This window comes from Cnephaeus nilssonii, assembly GCF_951640355.1.
Source record: "Cnephaeus nilssonii genome assembly, chromosome: 21".
NCBI lineage: Eukaryota > Metazoa > Chordata > Mammalia > Chiroptera > Vespertilionidae > Cnephaeus > Cnephaeus nilssonii.
This window is the reverse complement of record NC_137092.1, coordinates 17,345,407-17,372,174: the sequence shown is the minus strand read 5'-3', so window position 1 is coordinate 17,372,174 and position 26,768 is coordinate 17,345,407. Positions and strand designations below refer to the sequence as shown.

General features: G+C 38.9%; 1 protein-coding gene across 1 annotated transcript; it reads right to left on the bottom strand.

The window, feature by feature from the left end:
• Nucleotides 1–25,611, bottom strand: GORAB (golgin, RAB6 interacting). Its single transcript, XM_079761265.1, has 5 exons — nt 25,536–25,611; nt 18,330–18,687; nt 11,731–11,832; nt 9,436–9,576; nt 1–1,841 (listed from the first exon to the last, which is right to left on the bottom strand). Exons 1-5 carry the CDS (start codon nt 25,594–25,596, stop codon nt 1,382–1,384), a joined length of 1,122 nt encoding a protein of 373 aa, XP_079617391.1. The 5' UTR covers nt 25,597–25,611; the 3' UTR covers nt 1–1,381.
• Between the last annotated feature and the right edge of the window lie 1,157 nt (nt 25,612–26,768).

Sequence of the window (26,768 nt, the reverse complement as noted above, 5' to 3'; positions counted from 1 at the left end):
AACACATATTAAATTGTGAAATTAAAAAAAAAAAAAAGATAAACGAGAGACCACATTATAAGTGCATCAGATTTGTTTATCCCTTAGAAAAATAGGAGTATATTGGACAATCAAGCTTTCAGTTTTTATGCATGTCATTCATAAATAAAAACAAACCGTCTATAAAAATGCCTCTGTTTAGAGAAGCCAGTAATGGAGAGCAATAATTTCAGGTCAAATTACATAATATAAAAATACAGAGCTCATCCTCACTACTAGAAAATAATATTCTCAAACAAACTCATTAAAAAATTATTTTTCAGAAATTATGTATACTATATTACATTTGTCATCCTCTTTTCTTTCTTAAGACTTAAAATGCTTGACTTTACTGTTTGGAAGTTCTGATAAATCAGAATTTAATGTGATATTCACAGATTTTGTAACAAAATTATAATATTTATTTACAAATTCACATATAGCACAATGTAGTGATCAAGTATTAGTGATGGTAATTAATAAACTATTAGAGTAATAAGAAAATCACCATTTTAACAATTTTAATGCTTTATAACAGGATAATTTATATCCAACATATAAAATACATATTTACTGTAATGTTAGAAAGAAAATGTATTAATTTTTTTCATAATCAAAAGTAGCAAGATTTTCTCTATTATTTTCAGTCTCACTGTAGACAAGTTTTCATTGTCTAAATTTAATCAATGTGCTGATTAAAGACAATTTATTAATAGTAAAATTATATATATAGCATGTTGATATATATATGTTTGTGTGTATATATCAACCAATCAAAATTCAGTTTGTAAACTAGAGCCACTTAAAAGGCAATGTGAATACAAATGTAATGTTGGCTTAAGCTGGTAATTTCAAAACTGTGTTTTGCAATTTTAGTAAGACCCAAATAGATAATAATCTAGTAAGACCCAAATACTACTTTTTGTTAGTTGTTTGTTCTCTTTTTCATGTTTAATTTTTGTGTCTCTTTACTGATGACATAAAACAGGATTCTCAGTCCCAGCACTTCTCCCAGAAGTTAAATGAGTTTGATGAGGTATTATCATTTTTCATTTTACTTTTTCTATATTGACCTGGTCTAAAAACACTCATAACCATGTAATTTTTCTTCTATCCTTTAAGTCACTTGTTTTCACCCAAAATAAGGGTTCAATAAGGAAACTGGACCAAAATCAAGGTGAACTATGGATAAAATTATACTTATTTGAGACTTGAGAATAGTCCAACATGTTACTTCTAAAACTAATCCTAGATTAAAAAACGAATATTGTTTTAAAGAGGCATTTATCAGCGGTCATGGCATACTCTACAACAGAAAGTCTACTGAAGACCATATTAGCTGAAAACGACAAACACTGGCCCTTCATGTGGTCAGTGCAGCTGAACCATTGTCATGAGCACTAGTCTTCACTTCCTGACTTGGGTGGTCTGGAGTGAGAAGGGGAGTGCTCTTGGGATTTTCACATTGTTCGTCTACCTTTGGGCAAACAGTTGGTGCTTGATGCTCTTTGTTCTGAGTAGACCCTAATGTCACACTCTCCCCGGAAGGCTGAAATGGCCTCTCTTCATGAATCTTCTGTTTCCCTGCTTCTGCCTCTTGTTCATGCAGCAGTCTCTCCACCTCCACCTCAAGCTCCAAAGTCTCCTCATCAGCTTGGACATCCAGTTGCTGCATCAACTCCTCCAACTTCTTGGCCTTGCGGAGCTCGTTTTGCTGTATGATTGTACAAAGGTGCTCAGTGAGCTGCTCTTTAAGATCAGTCTTGCGCTGTAGATCGAGCTTGGCTGAAACATACTCTGCTTCTGCCTTGTCAAACCGCTTCCTGTAGGGACAGGCACAAAGATTGGTCCATTAGTTTTCCATAGCAGAAAGAGGGCCGAGCAGCAAAAAACAAACTCCAGAATTTGGTAACAAGGTATAATGAAGATATGACTATTAGTACTTTATGAACTCTTGTATACACGTTAGACAAACTAGGCTGTTGCTGCTGAAACTTCCACAACATCCACACTTTGACTCTCCTATATATCAACATTCTTCTACACTTATTTCCTCTTTCCAAAGCTGTGCTTGAATGAAAGCAGGCTAAGAGGGTTAATTCAGTGGTATGCTAGCTCTAAAGGGGGTAAGTCCTGATTTGTAGTGTTTGTTAACTTCTCTAGTGTGAACATACCATCATGACCAATTTCAAGCTATCAATATAACTGAATGTGGAATAGGGGGGGAAATGCACAAAATCTGCTCTCATGAACTAGCTCCAGCACACAACTGGTTAAATTTATGAGTGGTAAAACAGTAAAAGATGGAGAACGAATCTCTATTATTTAAATTAAATTATCAAGGTGACATTGGTTAATAATCACATTATCTTAGTTTCAGGTGTACTTTATAATACATCTGCGTACTCTATTGTGTACTCACCACCTGAAGTCTAGTTTCCTTCTGTCACCATATATTTAACCCCCTTTAGCCCCTTCTACCTCTCTCCAGCTCCCTTCTCCTCTATTAAACACCATTCTGTCTCTGAATTTTTTGTTTGTTCATTGGTTGCTTTTTGTTTTATATCCTACATAGAATGAAATTATATGGTTCTTGTCCTTTCCGTGGGACTTATTTCACTTAGCATATTTTCAAGATCCATCCATGTCGTCACAAATGGTAATATTTCATCTTTTTAATGACTGGGTAGTATTCCATTGTATATATGTACCACATCTACTCTAGCCAATCATCCAACTTAGGTTGTTTATGAAAAAAGAAAAGCAACAAATTATATAGAAAAGTCAAAAGACAGTGAACTATTGTGAATAATGCTGCAATGATCATAGGGGTACATATAGCTTTACCAGTGTTTTCAAATTTGGAGGTAGGTATGCAGAAAAGGGATCACTGAATCATAAGATAGCTCTATTCTTAATTTTTTGAGAAACCTCCAGAGTGGAGGTTTTTCATAGTGGCTGCACCAATTTACATTCCCACAGCAGTGTACAAGGGTTCCTATTTCTCCACATCTTCTCCAAAACCTGTTATCTCTTGTCTTATTGACAATAGCCATTTTAACAGGTATGAGGTGGTATTTCATTGTGGTTTTGACTTGCATTCCCCTTGTAACTAGTGATGTTGAACACCTTTTCATATATATGTTAGTCACCGGTATGTCTTCCCTGGAAAAGTGTCTATTCAGGTCCTCTGCCTATTTTTTTTTAAAACCTCACTCGAGGATATTTTTTATTGATTTTAGAGAGTGGGAGAGAGAGGGAAAGACAGAGTGAAACATCGATGTGAGAGAAACACATCAATTGGTTGCCTCCTGCACGCGCCCTGACCAGGCCAGGGAGAAGCCTGCAACCAAAATCGAACTCAGGACCCTTTGGTCCATAGGCTGAGGCTCTATCCACTGAGCCAAACTGTCTAGGGCCCTTTGCTCATTTTTAATCAGATTTTTGTTTTTGAGAAATCTGGATCTCTTGATTAATGGATTAAAAAAGGAAGAAAAATTTTGATGGAGAAGGATATGGACAGTGGTTGGGAAATGAATATAAATGGGACAGGGCACACCAAGCAAATGATACTGGGTGCAGGCAAAAAGTAAAAATCAAGTAGGAAGAAAACCTCAGGATACGTTTTGGAAGGGTTTCTCAACATTGGCACTCCCGGCAAATCCAACCATGTAATTCTTTGTTGTGGGGAGCTGTCCCAGACATTGTAAGATGCATAGCATCACTGGCTTTTTCCCACCAGCTGCCAGTAGCACCCTCTAGTTGTGATAACCAAAAATATCTCCAGAACATTACCAAATGTCTCCACATCTTCTCCAAAGGGCAAAAATGTCCCATTTGAGAAATCCTGGGTTAAGTTGTTCTCACCCTCTCCACTCTGCAACAACAGTGTTATTAGGCTTTTATTAGGAAACTAGAGGCCCGGTGCACAAAATTCTTACGGGGGTGCAGTGGGGGCTGGGAGTGGGTATCCCTCAGCCTGGCCTGCACCCTCTCGCAATCCGGGGACCCTTGGGAGGATGTCTTACTGCTGGTTTAGGCCCGATCCCCATGGGGCAGCTCCTTTGTTGAGCATCTGCCCCCTAGTGGTCAGTGTGCATCATAGAGACCGGTCGTTCCGCCAGTTGTTCCGTCGCTGTTCAGTCAATTTGCATATTAGGGTTTTATTATATAGGATTTTATAAATGTCAGATATGTAAACTCCATAGATAAGTAACACCAGTCTTACTTGAAGTAAGGTAATTCTACTGGAAAAGTCACCCTGCAATTTCCCCCCCTTTTTTCCTTTTGCATTAAATTGATATAAAAAAATTATATATTGGTTCACTGTGTTTTGACTTTTCTATAAAATGTGTTGCTTTTATTTTTGCCAGGAAAAGAGTGATCCCCACTTACCAAGTAATTTATTCCATTTAATGTCCACTAACGGTTGTGAAGGCTATGCTGTCTTATGATTGCCTATACAACTCAATGTAATAAGTAATTTCTAGTACTAGAATTATAGCAAAAAAGAAATAGGTGTATCTCCTAATTCAAGTTTCTCTGTCTTGGAAGGAAATATAGTGAAAAAATAAAAGGCTTTGATTTTAGAAAACCCAGAGTTCTAAACCTGCCTTTGCCATTTGCTAAATGTGTACCTGTTTTTTTCTTGGGTGTGAAGAAGAGAGACCCAGGCAAACTAGCTCAGGTAAAAAGCCAACTCATATCCTCCCTCTGGAATTTTGGAACTCTGAGTGGATCTGTGGATCAATATTGCTGGTGGCAATATTGGGTGGTGAGTATAGTAGGAAAAGCCGAAATGCTTTAGAGAAACTGTGGTGTCTGAGCATTGAAGAGGATAGCCTTTGATTATGATCACATGCCTGTGAGATTCCCTCTTGTAACCTATAAAATAATAAAACCCACTTTTTACCTGAGCTAGTTTGAATGAGTCTCTGTTCTTCACAGAGTTCATAGTACCAGGCCATGCTCTGAACCCTTGTCTGACCTATAGATTAAAAGTTTTGGAGTTGGTAGCTTGTCTTTGTTCTAATCAGAGATAGCCCAGGGTCATCATCATGAGTATAAAACACAGCCAGGTTCCTGTGGGAGGGGTTGGAGACGAAGCACGCAATGACTAAAATTCCAGTGGAGTGACCCGAGGTAATTTCCTTCAATGGAGTTCTGTTTTATCTGTGAAATGGTGATAACAGTACTTCATAGGAGCATTAAGGATTAAGTAATGTGAGTAGGGCAGGTGTCTGGTCTAGGGCCTGGTAGGTACTCAAGAAACAGAACTTCCCCTCCGGAGCACCAGACTCAAAAAGCACTGTCAGTATATCACTAAACATGTATCTAAAATGAAAATGATGCAAAATGTAAGATCTGGTGCTTATACTTGAAAACTCTAACTTACATAACATTTATTTATCATATTTCTTTTCTTTTTTTACTGTCCTCTAGTAAACATGAGAATGGAAAAACTGTTTTTCCATTCCCCTCTGTGTTAAGGGAATTGTGCTAAAGGAGCTCTGTTGGATATTTGGATCCCTGATTTCCATACTGTGTAACATATCCTGTTTGTGAATGTTCTGGCATCAAGCATGAACACTCTAACAACACTCTCTATAGGTATATGACTACCTCGCCCCTTCCCCCCACTCAATCCTCCCTTCTCTGCGAGGCTGTGGTCGCCCTCAGCCAGTCAAAGTCAGCCAGGAAAGATTTACTGACCCGGGCTCATGAATGCTGAATTGAAATAAAAATTTGCAAATAGTTACCTAGGTTTCCATCAATCTTTCACCCTGGATAAATCACTGAAGATTCTGCATTTTGTTTATTTATTTAAGTCCTTCTGGCCAGAAACATGCATATATATTCTTGTACAGAGTGATTTATGTTTAAAGTATTGATTAGTTTTACAAACTGCACTATGGGCCTGGGGGTCAGGTGGATGTACCAAATCAGCCTGAAGACACACTTTGGAACAGAATAATAAGTGCATTATATATAACACAGTAAGAGAAGTTCAGCTGAAATGTAATTACAGATTTAGTTTGTTATTTTAAAGGGACATTGAATGATTTAATTGTTATTTAAAGGATTCTGGAAACTGTCTTGGCTTTGGTATCCCTGAAATTAAAAAATCAACAACAACAACAAAAAAACCTCAATCATAACCCTGGCATGACTTTAAGTTCCACTGATCCACTTTTAGTTTTTCTGTTTCTTTTATTAGCAACTATAACTATTTTTAAGGATCAACAAACGTATCATGATTTTTAAAGTCCTTTATTAGAAGTCTTCTAGAGAACAGAGAGAAAATATATTTATATTTAAAAAAAATATAATAAAACTAATCATATTTTGCAATTACTACATAGGTCCATTGGATCCTTTTACCAGATCGTTGAGATATTATTTTTTTAACATTTTGCCATTTCATCACTCTATGACGTATTTCCTTGTACCAATTATTCCCATTTATGCTAACAAATTAAAATAATAAGAAAAAAGAGACTGGTGAAATGACCTTAAAGGATGATGCTATAATGAAATAAATCATTATAGTTCAATTTCCTTACTGCATTGTCCAAAGTATTATATCATCTTTCAAGAAAGTATAAAAGACTGGAAACCCCAGTTTTGTAATCTGCTCTAGCTAGCTTTCATTGAACACAGTTGAGAAATAGTATTTTTTTATTCTCTGTGCTAATGGCAAAGTAGAGAAAATTGACAGATGAAAACATTTTGCAGTTATTAGGTCAAAAGATAAATGTTGTGGTAGGCTAAAAAGTGATCCCACAAAGATATTCTCTTCCTAATCTCCAAAATCTAGAGTCTCTGAAGGAAGTGTGACCCGGCCGACACCTTGATTTCAGACTCTGGCTTCCAGAAAACGTAAGAGTCTATTGCTCTTGTTTTAAGACACCTAGTTGTAGTAATCTGTTATAGCAGCCCTAGTTAACCAACACAAATGCACATAGAGCCAGTCTAGATTCTAGATGGTGAAACTGTTCGTGTAAGTGACATCTCAAAGTATGTCTTCAAAAAAACACATCCTAGATGAATGTTCTCAAACTCACAAATCAATGAGCGAAAAGATGATACAAAGAAAATGTTATTTTTTTCATAGTTAATAGTTTAAATAGGAAGAACTTAATCAATCCATATTTTACAAGTATCCGGACCATCCTGTATTGCTGGGAGGCTGTAGCTGCATTCTTTCTGTTTTTTTTAATAAGTTTTGGAATCAAACATTACTTGATACAAAGAGGTTTGTGATGCTTAGGTTCTTATTACAATTTTTAATGAAGTTGTTTCCCACAATCCCTTTTATTCTCACTTCTGTCAATTACTCATAAAATGACTTAAAATTATACATGCATGTGCATGTGTGTGTACATGTGTGTGGGGGAGCGTCTGTTAAACAGAGGTGGCAAATAGTGATAATTGTTTTTCCTGGTATATTGAGGGTTAAAGAAATGTTCTACATGCAGCCACTCTGAGTTTTACAAGCTGGTCTGCACAGCATATGGCAACACTGTCCTTGTTGCTGCCAACAGCAGCGGCAGCAAGCAATGCTCAAGTTGGCTCACTCAAAAGTGTTTGCCCTGATGTTGCTCGACAGAAGCCAATTCCACAGTGAACTCTGGCCTGTTCAATATCCCAGAACCTTTTGTGGACACAGCACTGTACCAGGCACTAGAGAACTATGTATTTTTTAAAAATCAAGGAAAATCTCCCAAATAAAAGGACTACCTTGGGGATTAGTAGAAATCTAGACCATAATAGTATATTACCAATCTATAATTTCTCAATAACCACAGACATAAATTTAGAAAATGTCTTAATCTTATGCATGAACAACATACAATGCTGGTTCCGGACACAATTGTTAATAATATTTAAAAAAATAGCCTCACACATGCAATATGGATATTCACATACAATGATGTCAGTATCAGTACCTTAAGAAATTACCATTTTGAGCTTGTTAAGAGATATAAAAAATGCACCATGTACAATTTTTTATTTTGTAAAAATTTACTGAAATTTCATTACAAACATTTCTATTTTATGGGATATTTCCTCCTTTAACCTGTAATTCCACCTTCTTTGTGGTTCTCTGAAGGCTAAAACTATGAAATTTGAAAAATATAATGTTCAGTGTACAAAGGCATCCTTTCCCAGACTCCTCTATGCCAGAATTAAAACATAATCCAATAACTTTTCTGTTGAAGTATCCAGAATATTCTGAATTACTCATATAAAGGCTATAAGGCCAAAAAAAAAAAAAAGAAAAGAAAAGAAAAGTTCCTCTGGCAACCTTAAGTTACAGAGAATAAAATGTGCTAAACATCTAGGCTTAGTTTAATCTTAATAAAATCTTGGTCACCTCCTTAATGACCTTATTAGTAGAAATCTGGAACCTCTAGTTATCAGCTACTGATGGCATTAATTTAGGCAACCCATTAAATCTAATAGCACATGGTCAAACAACAATTACAAAAATCATGAGGACACCACAAACCTCTTTCTTAAATAATAAACAGTGAATTAAAAACCACAATCAAGCATTTCCGCTTTATTAAATTGTTATATAAACATTCTGATGCTGTGGTTTACCCTGGACTAATGAGGCATTCTGATTGATTTCTAGTGTTACAGAGAAAGATGCAAAACGGAGTCATTAACACAGCATTCCCTTGTGAAAAAAGACAAACCAGGATGATTAAAGCAATGTTGAAAGGGCTGAAAACCCTGAAATTGGACTTAATTTTTTGCCTTTTTATCTGCTTGCAAAGTTCATGTAATTCTTTACATGTGTTAGTTCATTTTAAAAATACTCTATGATGATTTTTTCTCTTAAAAAATGCCAATGGCTGAAACCAAGGAAACACATGATAGTGAACCATTTTATACAGAATAGAATCGGAAAGAAAAAACTTCAAGCTTTCAAGACAGTGATATTTTCTTTAAATACTCATAGGCTTTAAAAAATAAACTAGGTGTTTCTTTAATGAAAACTGAAATGGGAACTAGGTTAATCCCTTAGGAGAACCTCAATCAAAATTTAACAAGAAAACCATAGAGTTGGCATTAGAATTATAATTTGGGGGCAAGTCATTCAGATATTTGAAGCCTCAAACATTAAATATCTGATGCTTTAGTAAGAAAGACTAAAATGTAAATAAACAATAAGGAAATAATCTAAAGGGAATATGAACAAGGTTAAGGGGTAGAGCAAAGTAAAGGAAAACTTCAAGAAGAGGAGACACACTTGACACTACTTATTCCAAAACAGGAATGAATACAACATTTACTGTGGTGGTTATGAGGCTTAAATGATGATACACATAAAAGGTCCTGACCCAACTAGCAATACACATTAATTAAATCGAACTGCTTTTTTTGAATCAAATTTCTCCAACTCACCGAGCATTTGAATAGTCCAGACTGGCCTGGTCAATCCGGTTCCTGAGGATTCCAATGTCAGCTGAAACCATGTCATCTAAAGCCTGTAACTCCTTCTGGATCCGCTTCAGTTTCACGGTCTCTGCCTGAGTTCTTTTAGATCTAGAAAATTAGGAACATGAATGGGAAAATAAAAACATTCTAAAACCATATATCCATATACAACGTAAATGAAAAAAGCAAGCTACTGCAGTGGTCGGCAAACTGCGGCTCGTGAGCCGCGGTTTGCCGTTCCGTTGACTAATGAGTTTGCCAACCACTGCATAAGGCATTACCCTTACCCAGAAGTTCTGACTTCAGGTTAAAGACATTAGTACATTATTAAAATGTTTTTTAAGTGTTTTTCCCTAAGGCAGTGGTCGGCAAACTCATTAGTCAACAGAGTGGCAAACCGCGGCTCGTGAGCCGCATGTGGCTCGCGAGCCGCAGTTTGCCGACCACTGAACTACTGTATTTACAATATGAATATAATGTATAATTTTTAAAAAATTAGATGATATAAGAAAAATAGAAATAAATCAAATGCCGATAACATTTTGGTGTATCTCTAAGATTTGCGCTTCTCCTTATTGTTCCAAATTTTCTATTAGTATATACTAGAGGCCCGATGCACGAAATTCTTGCAAAGGGCTCAGCCCTCGCAGCCGCGATAGCTTGCCTTGGCCCTCACAGCCCTGCCTTCATCTGGAAGGTCGTCCGGGAGGATGTCAGGAAGAGTGTTCGGCTGTCTGGTCTAATTAGCATATTACGCTTTTATTATTACAGAATTATTATAGATGATTTTTATATACAAGGGGGAAAGATTGAAAAATTTATCAATAAATAGTTCACTCATAGGAATATTCATTCCATAAAGACGAGAATATGCACTAAAAGAATATATCTGTATTCTCTTTACATTGAAACATCAAACACAACTCTCCAAATCTCTAGCCCATTTTCATTTGATACCTGGAAACCAAGAACAGATGCCTGCATCAAACACGATTTATTTGTCTAGAAACATCTATTTGTTTTTAACTTTCTTAGAACTCGTTTCCCCAAACTGTTATGGCTTTGATTCCTGTTCTTTAGGTAAAACTACAGGTCCTCAAAATTTTTCTTTCTGGGCCTCAAAGCCAAGCACTTTTTTTTCTTGTTTAAAAGCACATCCAACCTCACCATCTCTCAGTCCCCTCACCACCCCCAAGTACATTACAAACTTAACAAACAAAACAAAGATAAAAGCCAACCTTCAATCATGATTTCACTCATTTCAAAATTTCACACACATTTTCACAGGAGAATAAAACTCCCACATAAAACCTCATATTGCAGAAAGAGCCCTGGCTGGCGTTGCTCAGGGGTTAGAGCGTCAGCCTGTCCACCAAAACATTGCACATTTGATTCCCAGTCAAGGGCATGTACCTGGGTTGCAGGTTCAATCCCCGGCCCCAGTTGGAGCATGTACAGGAGGTAACCAATTGATGTGTCTTTCTCACATGGATGTTTCTCTCTCTCTCTCTCCTCTGTCTCTTTCCCTCTCCCTCCCTCCTCTCTATTCTCTCTGAAAAGCAATGGAAAAAATACCCTCGGGTGAGGATTAACCAAAATAAAAATAATAAATAATAAAGGGCAGAAAGAGTGGGTGAGGGATGGGAAAAGCGGTTCTAATGGGAATGTTCTTATTTGAGGCCAGCACAACACAGTAAAAAATGGGGGAGAGGGATTTCGGACACACTGACATTGGGAGGCGAGAGAAAAACTGAACTGCAAACAGTATGGGACAGTACTCACAATGGTGACCCAAGTCATCAATAAAAGCTTAAATTATATCATGTATCTTCTATCAGTGGGGGCAGAGTAATTATTTAAGAAAAATGTCCATAGGAAACATAAGATTTGTGGAGTATAAAACATTTATATAAAACAATCTGCTCCTCTACATGTTAGATGATAAAGGCCCCCTCATGTCAAAATGAAAACTTGCATTTCTTAATTTACTTACATTGACAGCTATTTACTGCTCCCTTATGAATGCATAGATGGTTAAAACTGAAAGCACTGACACTGATCCTTAAGTTTTAATTGTACCTGTGTTACCAGTAAACTTGCTATGATCTATCCTTAAATGATTTCAGTATCATTTATAAAGCATAATTTGTTTAATCAGCCTTAAAGAAAATGCCACTTTATTAGAATAGACATGGGAAAATATAAAACATGACAGAGCTGACTGCAGATTGCAAACAATCTCCCCTAGTTCAGGTGCCTCACCTTTCCGCAATAGCTCTAGCCAAAAGAGCTTTCTTACGTTTATTTTTCTCTTCCATTAGCCGCTGTTCTTGTTGGAGGACTTCCCAACGAGACTTTTCTTGCCTAGGGAGCAAAAAAGTGTAAAAATGAGTTTCTGAAACACCACCCCACACCTTCCCAGTCTCAGTCCCCCACGTATAAAATTTAATCAGCCAGATTATGTATATATTTTTAAAAAGTCCTTTTGAAAGGAACCCATCTGCAGCTCATTATTTTGTTCTAATAGAAACAAAGATTATGATTTGAAGTAAAGAAGGCTTACATACCGTAAATTGGCCCTTTGAAATCCATTATATGTATATAACCTAGGAACCCACAAACTGGAAGCCAGAATAATGTGGCATTTTTTAGAAGTACAAAGAAACCTGTGTAAGTTAATTATGTATTATATGCAAAATGGAGAGAAAAATAAGTAGGTCTGTAGCTAATATGTTATATTTTTCAAAGTTCTTTTAAAAATGATTTTAGTGATCTAATCATTAAATCACTTTATAGTCTACATTCTTGGGCCCATGGAACATACTTGTAATAGCTGTTTAAATATTCTTTGCCTGATAATTCCCATTGTTTGTGGGCTGTTTTTCTTGATGACTTTCCTCATGGTTATGTACCACAATTTCCTTTCTTTGAATGCCTAGAAAGTTTTCTTTTTCTCCAGATTGAATGTGCATTTAATTTTTTAAAAAAATGTTTCAATTACAGTTGACATGATACTATGTTAATTTCAGGTGTACAACATATTAGACATTTATATACCTTACAAAGTCATCACCCTGATAAATTGAGTACCCAACTAACATAATATATAGTTAGTACAATATTATTAACTATATTCCCTATGTTGTACTTTACATCCCTGGGACTATTTTTATAACTGCCAATTTGTACTTCTTAATCCCTTCACCTTTTTCACCCATCTCCTCAAACCCCCTCCCATCTGGCAACTATAAATTTGTTTTATTTATTTTGTTCGTTTGTTTTTGAGATTCCACATATAACTGAAATCACATGGTATTTGTCTTTCTGTCTGACTTATTTCACTTAGCATAATACCTTCTATGTCCATCCATGTTGTTGCAAATGGCAAGATTTCCTTTTTTTGTGGCTGAGTAACATTCTACTGTACATATGTACCATTCTTTTTTATCCATTCATCTAGTGATGGACACTTAGGTTGCTTCCATATCTTGGCTACTGTAAATAAGACTGTAATGAACATGTCTTTTTCAAATGAGTGTTTTGAATCTCTTTGGGTAAATACTCAGAAGTGAAATTGCTGGGTCACATAAAGTAATTATTGATAGGTGTGTAGTTATTGCCATTTTGTTGCCTTCTGATTGTTTTTGTAGTTCTCTGGTCCTCTTTTCTTGTACATTGATGACTTTCTAGTGTTGTGTTTGGATCCCTCTCTTCATTTCTTGTATATTTCTTAGAGATTTTTGCTTTGTGGTTACCAGGTGCTTCATATTTACCAAACTATATTTATAGCAGCCTATTTTTTTTAGAATATAGTTTTATTGATTTCAGAAAGGAAGAAGAGATAGAAACATCAATTATGAGAATCATTGATTGGCTGCCTTCTGCATGCCCCACATTGGGGATTGAGCCCACATGCCCTGACCAGGAATCGAACAGTGACCTCCTGGTTCACAGGCCGATGCTCAACCATTGAGCCACGCTGGCTGTGCTAGAGCAGTCTATTTTAAGTTGATGGTTCTTAAAGTTCGAGCATGTTCTAAAATCACTACAATTTTTACTCTTCCCCTCCATGTTTATTTTTGTCATTCTTTACTTCTTTTGTGTGTGTTTATGTATAATTGTAATTAAGCATGGTCTTTGTACTTTTGCCTTTTAACCTTCCTCTTAGTGAGAACCTCAACAGTTGATTGATCCACTGCTTTTACTACATTTGTCTTTGTCAGTGAGAATTTTCTTTCTTGTATTTTCTTATTCATAGTTTTGATCTTTTCTTTTCTACTTAAAGAAGTCCTTTTGACATTTCTTGAAATACTGGTTTCATAGTGATGAACTCCTTTAGCTATTTCTTGTCTGGGAAACTCTTTCTCTCTCCTTTGATTCTAAATGACAGACTCATTGGGTAGAGCAACCTTTGTTGTACGTCTTTGCCATTTACCAATTTGAATATTCATGCCAATGCCTTCTGACCTGCAACATTTCTGTTGAGAAATCACCTGACAGTCTTATAGGAGTTTCCTGGTACATAACTGCTTTTCTCTTGCTACTTTTAACCTTTTGCACTCGGATGTCGAGTGTGACTCAACAGGGTTAGCATCGGTAGCAGCTCGAGAAAAAAGCAAGCGAGTGCAAAGGGTTAAGATTCTTTGTCTTTAACCTTTGGCATTTTAATTATGTCTTCCTGTGGGTTTCTTTGGGTTCATCTTGTTTGGGACTCTGTGCTTCCTGGGCTTGTCTATTCTCTTTGCCAGGTTAGAAAAGTTTTCAGTCATCATTTCTTCAAATAGGTTCTCAGTCCCTTGCTTTCTTTCTCTTCTTCCCCTATGATGTGAATGTTGATACACTTGATGTTGTCCCAAAGGTACCTTAAACTGTCATTAAAAAAATTTTTTTTGCCCTAACCGGTTTGGCTCAGTGGATGGAGCATCGGCCTGTGGATTCAAGGGTCCCAGGTTTGATTCTGGTCAAGGGCATGTACCTTGGTTGCGGGCACATCCCCATCAGGGGGTGTGCAGGAGGCAGCTGCTCGATGTTTCTCTCTCATCAATGTTTCTAACTCTATATCCCTCTCCCTTCCTCTCCGTAAAAAATCAATAAAATATATTAAAAAAAATTTTTTTCTGTCCCAATTGGGTGTTTTCTGCTACTTTATCTTCCAGATCACTGACTCAGTCCTCCGCTTCTTATAATGTGCTGTTGATTCCCTCTAATCTATTCTTCATTTCAGCTATTATATTCATTTTTTTATGGTTTCCTTCTCTATTTTGAAGTTCTCACTGAGTCCATCTATTCTTCTTCTAAGTTCATTAAACATTCTATAACCAACCACTATTTTGAACTCTGTATCTGGCGGATTGCTTGTCTCCATTTTGTTGCTCTTTTTTATGTTCTTTCATTTGGGGAATGCTTGTCTCATTTGTTTGAATCCTTGTATTTCTTTCTATGTATTAGGTAGATCTGCCATGTCTCCCAGTCTTGGCAGAGTAACTTTATATAGTAGATATCCTGTGAGGGCCCATGGTGCAGTCCTTCTGTTCACCTAAGCCAGGTGCTCCAGGGGCATCCCTTTTGTGTGTTGTGTGTGCCTTCCTGTAGTAGTTGAGCCCTGATTGCTATTGGCACATCAATGGGTGGGATTGCCTGCCTGGCTTACTTGCTGTGAGGATTAGCTATGACTACAGCAGAGAAGCTGCTGTGCAGAGGCTTATCCCATAGAGAGGGAGTCTCTTCAGGTGGGCTGTGGTGCCAGCTAAGTTCACCCTTTGGGTGTGTCTTTTGTGGAGCTGGTTGGGTGATGCTCTGCTCTGGTGTGGTCTGAAGTTGGTCACCTATTGTGTTGGTTTTGAAGCCTCTTAGGAGGAGCTCCACTGCAGGCCAAGGTCAGACTCTGGTGGCTTGGGGCCACCTGGTCAAAGCTACAAAGTGATCTGCAGTTGGTTGATGCTTGTGTCAGACTTGGAGGTGCTTGGGAGGTGCTTGGAGGTGCTTGAGACTATGCTGCAAACCAACGACACTGACAGTAGTGCCAGGCTTGGGACCCTTTGGTGGACACCATGATTTGAGCTGACGCTAGCCAAGTGCAAGTTGAGATTAGTCATCACTTGTGTCAGGCTTGGGGTTGCTTAGCAAGAGGTACAGAGCATGCTGAGGACAGCTGCTGCTTGTTTGGTTTGTGAACCTTTAACATTTTAGGAAAAGTCCACAGTATGAGCTGAGGCAGTCCATGAGTTGAGTGAGGTGAGGTCTCAGGGATTCACCAGGGTGGGGCGAACGGTGATAGCTTAGAATGGCACTCATATGTGCCGGGCTCAACAAAGGAACAATGGCACCTGCCAGTGCTTCTGTCCCCAGAGAGAGCTGGCCCGTCCCTCCATTCCTCATCTGAAGCTAGGCAATTTACTTACTCTTTGCATGTCCCTGGCACTTTATGAGCTGCTGCCCCTGCAGGCTTAGAGCAAGGAGTTTGTGAGTAACTACATGCACAGACTCCTCAAGAAGAAAGCCAGGGCCTCCAGCAGCCCTCTGTCTCACAGGGGTGCAATCCCTGTTGATTTTCACAGCCAGATGTTGTGGGGATTCCTCAGCACTGGTGTCCTGGGCTGGAGAGATGGCCTAGGGTTAGGACCCCTAACTGCTCAATAGGGAACTTCCACAGCTGAGAGAGCCCTCCTGAATCTTACCGCCACACCATGAGTGTGGGACCTACCTTTTCTGTCTCTGTCCCTTCTACCAGTCTTTCTCTTTGTATCTTTAGTTAGAGGAGTTCTGTTCAGCTAATTTTCTTTTTTTAATTATTTAATATATTTTTGTTGATTTTAGAGAGGAAGGGAGAGGGAAGAAAGAGATAGAAACAACAACGATGAGAGAGAAACATTGAGTGGCCACCTCCTGCACACCCCACACTGGGATCGAGCCCGCAACCTCAGCATATGCCCGGACCAGAATCAAACCATGACCTCTTGGTTCATAGGTCAACGCTTAACCACTGAGAGCCATGCCGGCTGGGCTGTTCAGCTAATTTTCAGGTGGTTCTCGAGGGTGGTTGTTCTATAACTTAGCTGTCAGTTTGATGTGGTTGTGGGAGCTGGTGAGCACAGCATTTACTTACTCTGCCATCTTCTCCAGAAGTGACTCTATAGAGTTTTCTATATTAAAAGTCTGCACCATGAAACACCCTTAGGACAATAAGCAATGTTTATTTCATTCATTTTCTTTCAATTTGCTCACTTCTTTCCAGCTCTTAAACATTTGTAAACAAAGTGAAAAACTATGAACTAAGACTTGAATGGTGGGCTAAAGAAAAACTTCAAAGGTCTGAAAACATGAATTGTCTTCCAATCAAATTCTGAAAGAAGTATATTAAAATTTCCTATAAATTCATCAACTTGATGTCAACTCAAACAAGATAGTGAAAAAGCTATTTGTTCCTACTGTTGACATTTCTTACAGCCATATATCAAAAATATCTATTCCCAGACTTAGTAACCACTTCCACAATTATCCTTCTCTCCATTCCTACAACTTCCATCTTAGTGCTGGTCCTTTCTCATTTTTACTATCGCAGTCACCTCCTCACCAGATGCCTTAGTTCCAGCTCAGCCAGCACCCTATCCCAAATGTTTGCAACACTGACACCTGAATATTTTCTCACCATTATTCTGATCAGGACCTCTCTCCTTCGGAGGGCTTGGTGGTCCACTACAGCAGCAGTCGCCAACCTTTCAGACCTCACGGACCACCAGTAATCTGCAGACCACCGGTTGGCGACCGCTACCGGTTTCCTTAAACCAGTGGTCACCAACCTTTTGGACCTCACGGACCACCGTGGTTGGCGACCACTGTACTACAGCATCTGGGAACTTGCTAGGCAAGGATCCTCTACTCCAAAGTCCTTTTTCTCTTTCTTAATTCTTTACTATTCTCTGGCCTGATCTTTGCCTCTTCCGGAGGAGCGAGATGTCATCTTTGAACAGTCTCTGGAAGACAGCTTTCCTTTCCCCTTCTTAGAGCCTCAGAATTCCTCCTTTTCAACAACAGTTCCTGACTCTACATGTCTTCTATGAAAATTCTCCCAGGTACCTAAGAAAAGAATAATTTTCCTCATGACATGCCATCTAAATTGCCCCCTATTTGTCTCAGGCCTTTGTTGGTAAACTATTTGAATGTATGCACATGTTCTATTTTGCTCTTATAATTCACACAGATATACATGTCCTGTCAAAGTAAATAATATATGATTATATGAATTTACAAGTCATAGAATGGCAATTTTCACAAGAATGTGGCTAAACTAAATTCTGGAGGTGGTTGCAAATACAAAGAAATTAAATAAGAATAAAAAGAAATCTAATGACATATGTGAATTATTTAATCAGACCCCTTAATTTCCTACACACTATCCTCTGACCATCCTTACATGTCTCTTCACAAGTACCCTTCTCTGGGCCAATGAAGATGAAGCCTGAAAGTTGAAGAATGCATTACATTTGGGAAGGAGTACTACGCATATAAGAAATGCTTCTGTGAGTGTCAAGGGTATAGACTCTGGATTCAGAGAGACTTTTATTGAGTCCTAACTTTACTACTTACTAGTTGTGTATTGGCTTTGAGAATACAACAGCTATTCTAAGTCCAAAAGAGCTGTAAAGTGAAAATAATGAACTAAGTGACATTAAACATAAAATGCCTAACACTGACTGACTTATAATACATTTAGGTAGTAGCTCTTTCTCGACAATTTGTTTATCACATTTCTAGGTTAGAATATGAAAGAGAGAAAATGTTAAAACTACATTTCTTCAAAGCCCAATAGGAAAAAAAAAAGTAAAATGGAAAATATATCATGGATATATAGACTTACTAACAATTCCACTTTCTTTTTCTCCAATTTGCAATCTGGTTTTAGAGGTACAACCTCAGCACTTATGTGACCATCCCGGGAATTCTCAAGTCCCAGTTCCCTTGGTTGACTTTCAGTGCCCTGTGGTTTTCCATTGCCAACAGGAGAGTTGAGTGTAAGAGGATTAGGAGCAGCAGGGGGAGAAAAATGTGGCTTTTGATGATTGAATCTCTGTTGTGGTGCAGAGAGCAGCAGCTCTGGAGATAATCTGACTGATCCATCTTGCAGTCCAAGTTTTTGGCTTTGCTCTTGAAGGACTTTTTCTCGCTGAAGTTGTTGTCGACTTTTCTTCATAGGGGGACGTCGCTGTGGTTCAAATGGATCTACATAAAAGAAAATGAAGGAAAATTCCTTTGTGTGAACAGCAAATAATAATAATATCTCTAGGAAAATAAAGGATTAACATTAAACTTTTTTGATAATCCCCCTTCTCTAGCTTAAAAGCCCAGGGAAAAACAGCATCTTCCTGCAGAGTTTAGATAGTTCTTTAATCTACTGTTAACATTTAACAAAAACTGTCCTACCTCTCAATTTATCTTCAAGGAGAGCTATTTGTCTGTAAGGCCTTAGGATACAAAACAAGGTTTTTCAACTTGATTTGATTATTATCAAAAGTATCGCCTATTTGACCAAGATAGGTAGACAAGTGAATTCTCTGATATATCGTAAATTTGATTTACGGTTGTCTACTCTCCTGAAATAAAATGGTGGTTGAATTTTCAAGTGAGCTTCACCTTTCTTAAATTTTCACAGATTTTAAGGCAATCTGATACATAAGAAGATGCTATACACAAAATATAACTAAATGAAGTCCCCTATTTCTAGTTTACGCTAAATTGTTTTCTTTAATCTTCTAGAAAAGTCCAAGGTTGTGTTCCCCAAAGTCTAGTTAGACTTTAATCAATGTATGCAACCTAACTTTAATAGCAGCCTGATCAAAGCAATAGAGGAAGATAAAACAAGTCATATTACAAACTGAGTAATAATACTTCTATTACACTTTTTATATTGTCCATATCAGTATTAACCTTGTAGGGAAGATAACTAGAGAATTTAACTCATATTCATATTATATTTAATAAAATTTATAAATGATATTCTTTACAAAATGCTCAGGAAATATTATAAATCCTTGTAAATGAACTCAAATAGGGCTTTTAAATTCTGCATATTGACCTTTGAAGCAATACAAACTTATTATTTAGATTCTCCAAGGGAGAGTTCAAAGCTCTGGAGTCACAGTTCCAGAGTTGCTTTTGTCCAGTGCAAGCAATTATTTATTCCATACCTCAGTTTCCTCATCTGTCAAACTGGTTGAAAATTACCTCTCTACTTAACTCATATGGAGTTGGTGTAAAGATTTAATGAGACGGGTAAAGGAAACATTTTTTATTTATTTTTATTTTTTTATAGTTTTCTTCATTTTTAAAAAATATATTTTATTGATTTTTTACAGAGAGGAAGGGAGAGGGATAGAGAGAAACATCAATGAGAGAGAAACATCGATCAGCTGCCTCCTGCACACCCCCTACTGGGGATGTGCCCGCAACCTCGGTATATGCCCTTGACTGGAATCGAACCTGGGACCCTTCAGTCCGCAGGCCGACACTCTATCTACTGAACCAAACCAGTCAGGGCAAGAAAACATTTTTAAAAAATAGCTGTACTATCTAAAGTAAAATGTTACTGTTGTTGACTTTAGCCAGAAACATAAAGTAACCTCCTGCATCTTGGAACAGGAACTTATTCTTGGCTACTGATCTTTATTCACACCATCAGAAAATATGATTGAGCTTGCTTACTTCTCAGTTATACTCATTAGCTGAATTAATAATGACTCTCAAATTCTGTACATTAGCTTCCATTTCATTTTGCATTTTCACAGAACCCACCTATAAGATTCATAACGCTAATTTTTACACTCTCAAACAACAAACAAATCAGGCCATTTAAAAATAAAACATATGACAAAAAACTCCGGGAACTAATAAGCCATTATAGCAAGATTGCAGAATACAAGAGTAATATACCAAAGTCAATTGCTTTTCTATGTACCAACAATGAACAAGTGGAATTTAAAATTAAAAACACAATACCATTTACATAGCACTCAAAAAAAATACTTAAGTATAAATCTAACAAAATATGTACAAGAGCTATATGAGAAAACTACAAAACTATGATGAATGAAATCAAGGAACTAAATAAATGGAGAGATATTCCACATTCATGGATACGAAGACTCAATAATGTCAAGATGTCAGTTCATCACAACTTGATCTATAGATTCATTGCAATACCAATAAAAATCCCAGCAAATTATTTTGTGGATATTGACAAACTGATTCTCAAGTTTATACGAAGAGGCAAAAGACCCAGAACAGCTACACAATGTTGAAGAATAAAGTTGGAGGACTGACACTACAAAGCTACCGTAATCAAGACAGTAGGTATTAGCAAAAGACTAGACAAACCAATCAATGAAACAGAATAGAGAGCCCAGAAACAGGCTCACATAAATATAGTCCACTGCTCTTTGACAAAGGAGGAAAGGCAGTAAGTACAATGGAGAAATTTCTTTTCAACAAATGGTCCTGGAACAACTGGACATCCACATGTAAGAAAAGGAATCCAGACACAGACCTTACACCCTGCATAAACATTAACTCAAAATAAAGACGTAAATGCAAAATTCAAAACTAGAATATAGGAGAAAACCTAGATGGCCTTAGGTATGCCAATGACTTTTTAGATACAACACCGAAGGCACTATCTATGAAGAAGATAATTGGTGACTTCATTAAAATAAAAAACTTCTGCTGTGCAAAAGACATTGTCAAGGGAGTGAGAAAACTCACTGCAAAAGACACATCTGATAAAGGACTTTTAAATTTCTGTCAATCAAATGGGTATGAAGCAGTATTTCACTATCTCTTGATTTGCAATTCTCTTATAGATGGTGATAAGCATCTCTTCATATTACCTTTTCATGTCTTTTTTGTCAATTTTTCTTTGGCTTATTTGTATTTTTATATATCAGCAACAACTGGAAAACATAAAGCATTGTAGCTGCACTGCTTTTTTATTTCCAAAATTTTCATCTATCTATATAAAACCCTAATATGCAAATTGACTGATCAGCGGAATGACCTGCAGAATGACCAGTCCACGGGGGGCGGGGCCAGTGAGTGGGCAGTGCCAGGCCAGCCAAGGCGGATGCCAACGGGGGCTCCCTGATCGCCCCGGCAGTCACCACCCCACAGATCGGCCCTGATTGTCAGCCAGGCCTAGGGACCCTACCCTATATATTGAGAACAGTCTCTTAGATTTAAAAATTAAAACCTGGCAAGGCTACTCTAACACTGAAAAAACAGGATGATGCAGCGATGACATGCATGGACTCTGGCTTGCACATTTTGTGGTCAGCCCCGATTCTGACACATAACTGTGTGACAAAGCCAATTACTTCTCTCTGCTTCAGTTTTTCCACTCATAAGATGGGGAAAATGGTACTACTGCCTCAGAAGGATCATGTTATGGACTACTTTTTGTAATCAGGGCAAAAAAATGTAGCTGCCCATACAAAAGCAAGATGCCTTTCACCTGTATGAAAAGTATGGTCACTGGTGCATGCAGCATCCCGGATTGTGAGAGGGATGTCCGACTGCCGGTTTAGGCCCGTAAACCAGCAGTCAGACGTCCCCCTAGGGGTCCCGGATTGTGAGGGCACAGGCCGGGCTGGGGGACTTCACTGCCGGTTCCCCCCCCCATGCACAAATTTCATGCACTGGGCCTCTAGTTATGAAAGAAGTCATACATTCTATAATGTGTCACACACACACAATCCATCCAGTATCCTATCTAATAAAGAGGGACTATGCTAATTGACCATCACACCCTCACAAAGATGGTGGTGCCCACAGCCAATAAGGAAATATGCTAATTGACTGCCACGCCCTCAAAGATGGCGGCATCCAGAGCCACAGGATGGCAGTGCCCAGTCCTCTCAGCCCCACCAGGGTGGCAGGCGTGTGGCACAGCTGGGCCCACTCCCAGGTGGGTCTGGCCGCTCCACACGCCTGCCTCCGGAGTCCCCCAGTCCCCTCAGTCCCTCAGCCGCCCAGGGCCGGCCCGAGGCAAGGCAAGCCTCGGATGATGGCTGCCCAGCCAACACCTGAGGCGCAGGCAAGTCTTGGATGTTGGTTGCCCAGCTGTGTAGTGCCAGCCTGAGGCTCAGGCAAGCCTCGGATGGCGGCTGCCCAGCTGCCCAGGGCAGGCCCGAGGCGCAGGCAAGCCTCGGATGGCAGCTGCCCAGCCGCTCAGGGATGCCCAAGGCTCAGGTAACCAGGGCCGCCCAAGGCTTGTGCTGCCGACAGTGGGCATTGCCTTCCCCTGATCACCAGGTTGCCTCCCGCCCCTGTGGGCTCCCAGTCTGTGAGAGGGGGCAGTCCAGGCTGAGGGATGCCCCCCTCCAGTGCATGAATTTTCATGCACCGGCCCTCTACTGGATTATAAAAATTAAACAACACAGTTTAACAAATAAAACATGGCTATAGTAGAAATAATTGATATTTAAAGATAGAACATTACCCCCTTTTTGGAACACACGAGGTAACTATATTTCCTGTCTTCCAAGTCATGTGACTTGCTTTTGCTAAATGAAATAGAAGTGACACATGTCATTTATTGGTGGAAGTATTTATTGCCAATGCTTAATTCTCAATCTTCTCTTGCCATGGTGAACTCCTATAGGACGGTACCAAGGCACTGTGTGGAGTAGAGTCACCTGCCAACCCATGTTAGACAGAAAACTGGAATAAATTTTTTTTAAATCTTTTTTTTTTTTTTACACAATTGATATGTTTGGGCTATTTATTACTGCCGCTTAAGTTGGTAATTAATTTCATAATTACCACTACCTTTGAAACTTCCTATGTTTCACTCCTTGCTTCCCCCCCACACCCTGAATTTTGTGTTTCATTCCCTTGCCTTTCTTTATAGACTTCCTATATTCCTAAAATATACCGGCTTTATATGATTTTGACCTTCCATAAATGGTATCAGACTATATATTCTCCTGCAACTTGCTCTTTTCATACATTGTATTTATGAAAGTTATACGTGTTAATGCATGTGTTCATATATTCCTACTAGCTATATAGTAGTCCACTGGATGATTATACCACAATTTATCCACTTCCTTGTTAATGAACACTTGGTTTATTCCCAGATTTTCAATATTATAATGAAGAGTGTTGAGAACATTCTTGAGCTCCACCACTGCACAAATGGGTTTTTCTAGAGTTGTTATCCTTATTTTTGCTGATAACCAACTTCATTTTCATAGATTATTTAATTATATTTTTATGGCTGGAGAATAGTTGGAAGAAACCTTCAAAAGTAAAGATCCAGCTCTTCTAGTTTTACAAATGAGAAATCCAAGGCAAAAAGATTTAGATGCAGATCTGGACGATCTGACAATCACTGTGTTTGGTTATGAGTATACAAAGATGCTATAAGTATGCAAAGATGCATCTTTTCTCTTCTTCAAGGATCATAGACCAGTCAGTTGGTGTCTATGTTCTAACATCTGGCTATGAAATGATAGGCTTTGAAATTAAGGTCCACCTACTCTATCCCAAATTGCAGAGCTACTTAAAAATGTTCTTCTACATATCAATCTGTTATTTAATTTAGACTTCTACACGAAGTCGTCTTTCCCTCAGCAAACTCCCCTCTCCTAACACATAATCTCTGTGATATCTTCCCAGAGTGCACCCAACACCCAGCAGTGTGAGGTTCCTGATCACAGGTAGCAAGTTCTTGAACAACATCTACTATTACATTTTTTATAGTTTGTCTCCTCAGTAGACTAGAAACTCTTTGAAGGCAGGGATGAGGCCATGTTCATCTCAGCATCCTAAATGCAGAAGCTGATGTCTTTAACTTCAGATCAGACAGGAAGCAGACGTACTTGCATACTGTACATCTGAATAAGTGAATGGATGTTGAAAACACAGAGCAAGAGAATTTGATGACATCAAGCAAGATAGAATCAGTTAATTAAACACTGTAGTATGACTTTTATGATATAGTTTTTAAAGCCCTCTGGACCAGTCAAATTTTCCTCAATCTATGTAACCTTCACTGGCCCTATGTTACCAATTTACTTCCTTTTCTGATTGTCAACCCTAGATTATCCTCCCATCTATACTAAAAATACAGAGGCCTATCTGAGCAACATGCAATTTTCTCAAAAAACCTAATAAAAGGCATCACAGGGTTTTCACTTTTCCCCAAAGTACAGTGTGTAAGTTGTGTACCAAGAGTAGTATAAACTCACAGAAGTTGTGTGCATTACCGGGATCACCAGACAGAATTTTATGAAATTTCAACCACCAACAAAGCCTCATTTATATCAACAAGAGTTCTCACCAAGTATCAACAAACTTAATTTCTTTATTAAAAGATAACAAAATAGTACAAGTCCATTCAGTGATTACTCTATAAAGCCAGAGAGGGAAGGACAAAATTCTGGATTATATCACAGATGTGTGTGTGTGTTGTGTGTGTGTATATTTATTTATATCACACCTAACCTCTCAAAGACCCCCTTTAGGTTGCTGACTCTCTGGGTTGGAAAGAACAGCAAAAATCATCTGGCAACCAGAAGTGAATGCAAGACTCCAGATGTATTATGAAAAGCACCGACGTTTTGCATTAAGACCCCCGTGTGCCCCTTTGCTCCCAGTCATTATCTACTGCTATAAATTCATCACAATTCTAAAATGGTGAGTGACCCTCCTCCTTCCTTGACTCTCCAACCCTGGACCTACACCGCAATCTTCCTATATGAGCCCGCCAGGCTATAGGCTCAGCCCCCTCTCCCAGGTCCCATTCCTTTCCCAGGAAAAAAACAAACAAACCCTGCAATGGATCCCTGAACCCTCTTTTCTAAAAGTAGATCCCAGGCCCCTGAGCCCGCCCCTCCCCCCACGGCCCCAAGTAGGTCCACTTCCGGAGCCCCTCAATTCTGTCTTCCCATTTACAGATCCATCCCCCCACAGATACACCTCATCCTCTTCCCCGCCCCCTTCCCCTCCAAAGCAGCAGCCCCGCCCCTTCTCCTAACAGACCCAAGATTTCAATCTTCGCAGGCACGTCCTGTTACCTTTACTCTGCTTTAGTCGCCTCAGTTCCTCCTCAGAGAAGCCAGCCCAGCCCTGCGCCATCCGTCCGGGCTGCCAGCACCCCTAGAATACCCAAACTTGAGAGTCCCGAGTGCCAACACTGACTACTCAGGCACATCCGGGTTCTTCCCGGCAGCGGTTGATCAACCAATCGGTGCGTCGCGCTTTGGACCCGAGGCCCCCCCCCGCTTCCGTCTAAGGCTGCCCACGGCAGTGCCGGAAAAACTGCCTAAGGAAATCTTGGCTACGCAGACATTCCTTTTCCCGGAGCTGACTCTTCTCTCTCTCCCGTCTCTTATCATCGTTGGGTTAATAACTTCAACCGATAAGGGGACAAATATCAAGGAGGATCAGGGTGGAGATCAGCAGGCAGTTAGGAAGCGGCTACGAGTCGGTGGCGCGAAAGGGCGGACAAAACTACCTGGGGGTGGGGGAGGGGGTCCTCTTTCAGTTCACTGGGGCGGAGCCCTCTACCTAGTGGTCTCGAGGTGTGTGCTCTGTGGGTCGTTGTTCGGGTTCCTTTCCAAACTGCGCTGAAGTTGCCCTGCAGGTTGACTCGAGAGAATGCTCAGATTTAGGTGTTTAATTATGAAGGTACACTTCAGAGAACTGGGGTTTAATGAGTGGAAAGGGAGCAGAGGCATTTAACAAGGTCTCTGTAGCGTCTCCGAGTTCTGTTGACTGGGCTGTGTCCTTGATATTTTATGAGTAATTCTTGCTATGCTGCGACCTTTCTCCTAAGAGATGTCTGCATCTCCCCCGTTAAAAATGGTCTCTTCTGTTTTTGTGGTTCGAGAAGGCAATGGAAAACGGCCCCGGAGGGTGGGCAAACGTTCCTTAGGCTCCCCCAGCCTTAGTCCCGCTTTCCTTGTGCTGGTTCTACCTTGGACACTTAACCTCTCCGGCCTCCCGTATTCTCGTTTTTAGTGACATTTCGAAGATTAAAAGATGCAAGCGTTGTAAAAAAAAACAAAAAAAAAACACACACACACATAGGGTGGTTAAAAGGCCAGTTACTACATTTTTCATATTTCTCTTATATTGAGCATTTAAAAAAAAAACATGTTTATTTTGGCAAACGTTTTAAGATGTCAAATGTAAGCCAAAGGGACTTTCGACACTAATGTGTCAATATTTTTAGACAAATTGAAATAAAGGAGTAGATTGAAACTACCACACAAAGAAAACGGTTGAAATAAGTATTTCAGGTTTAG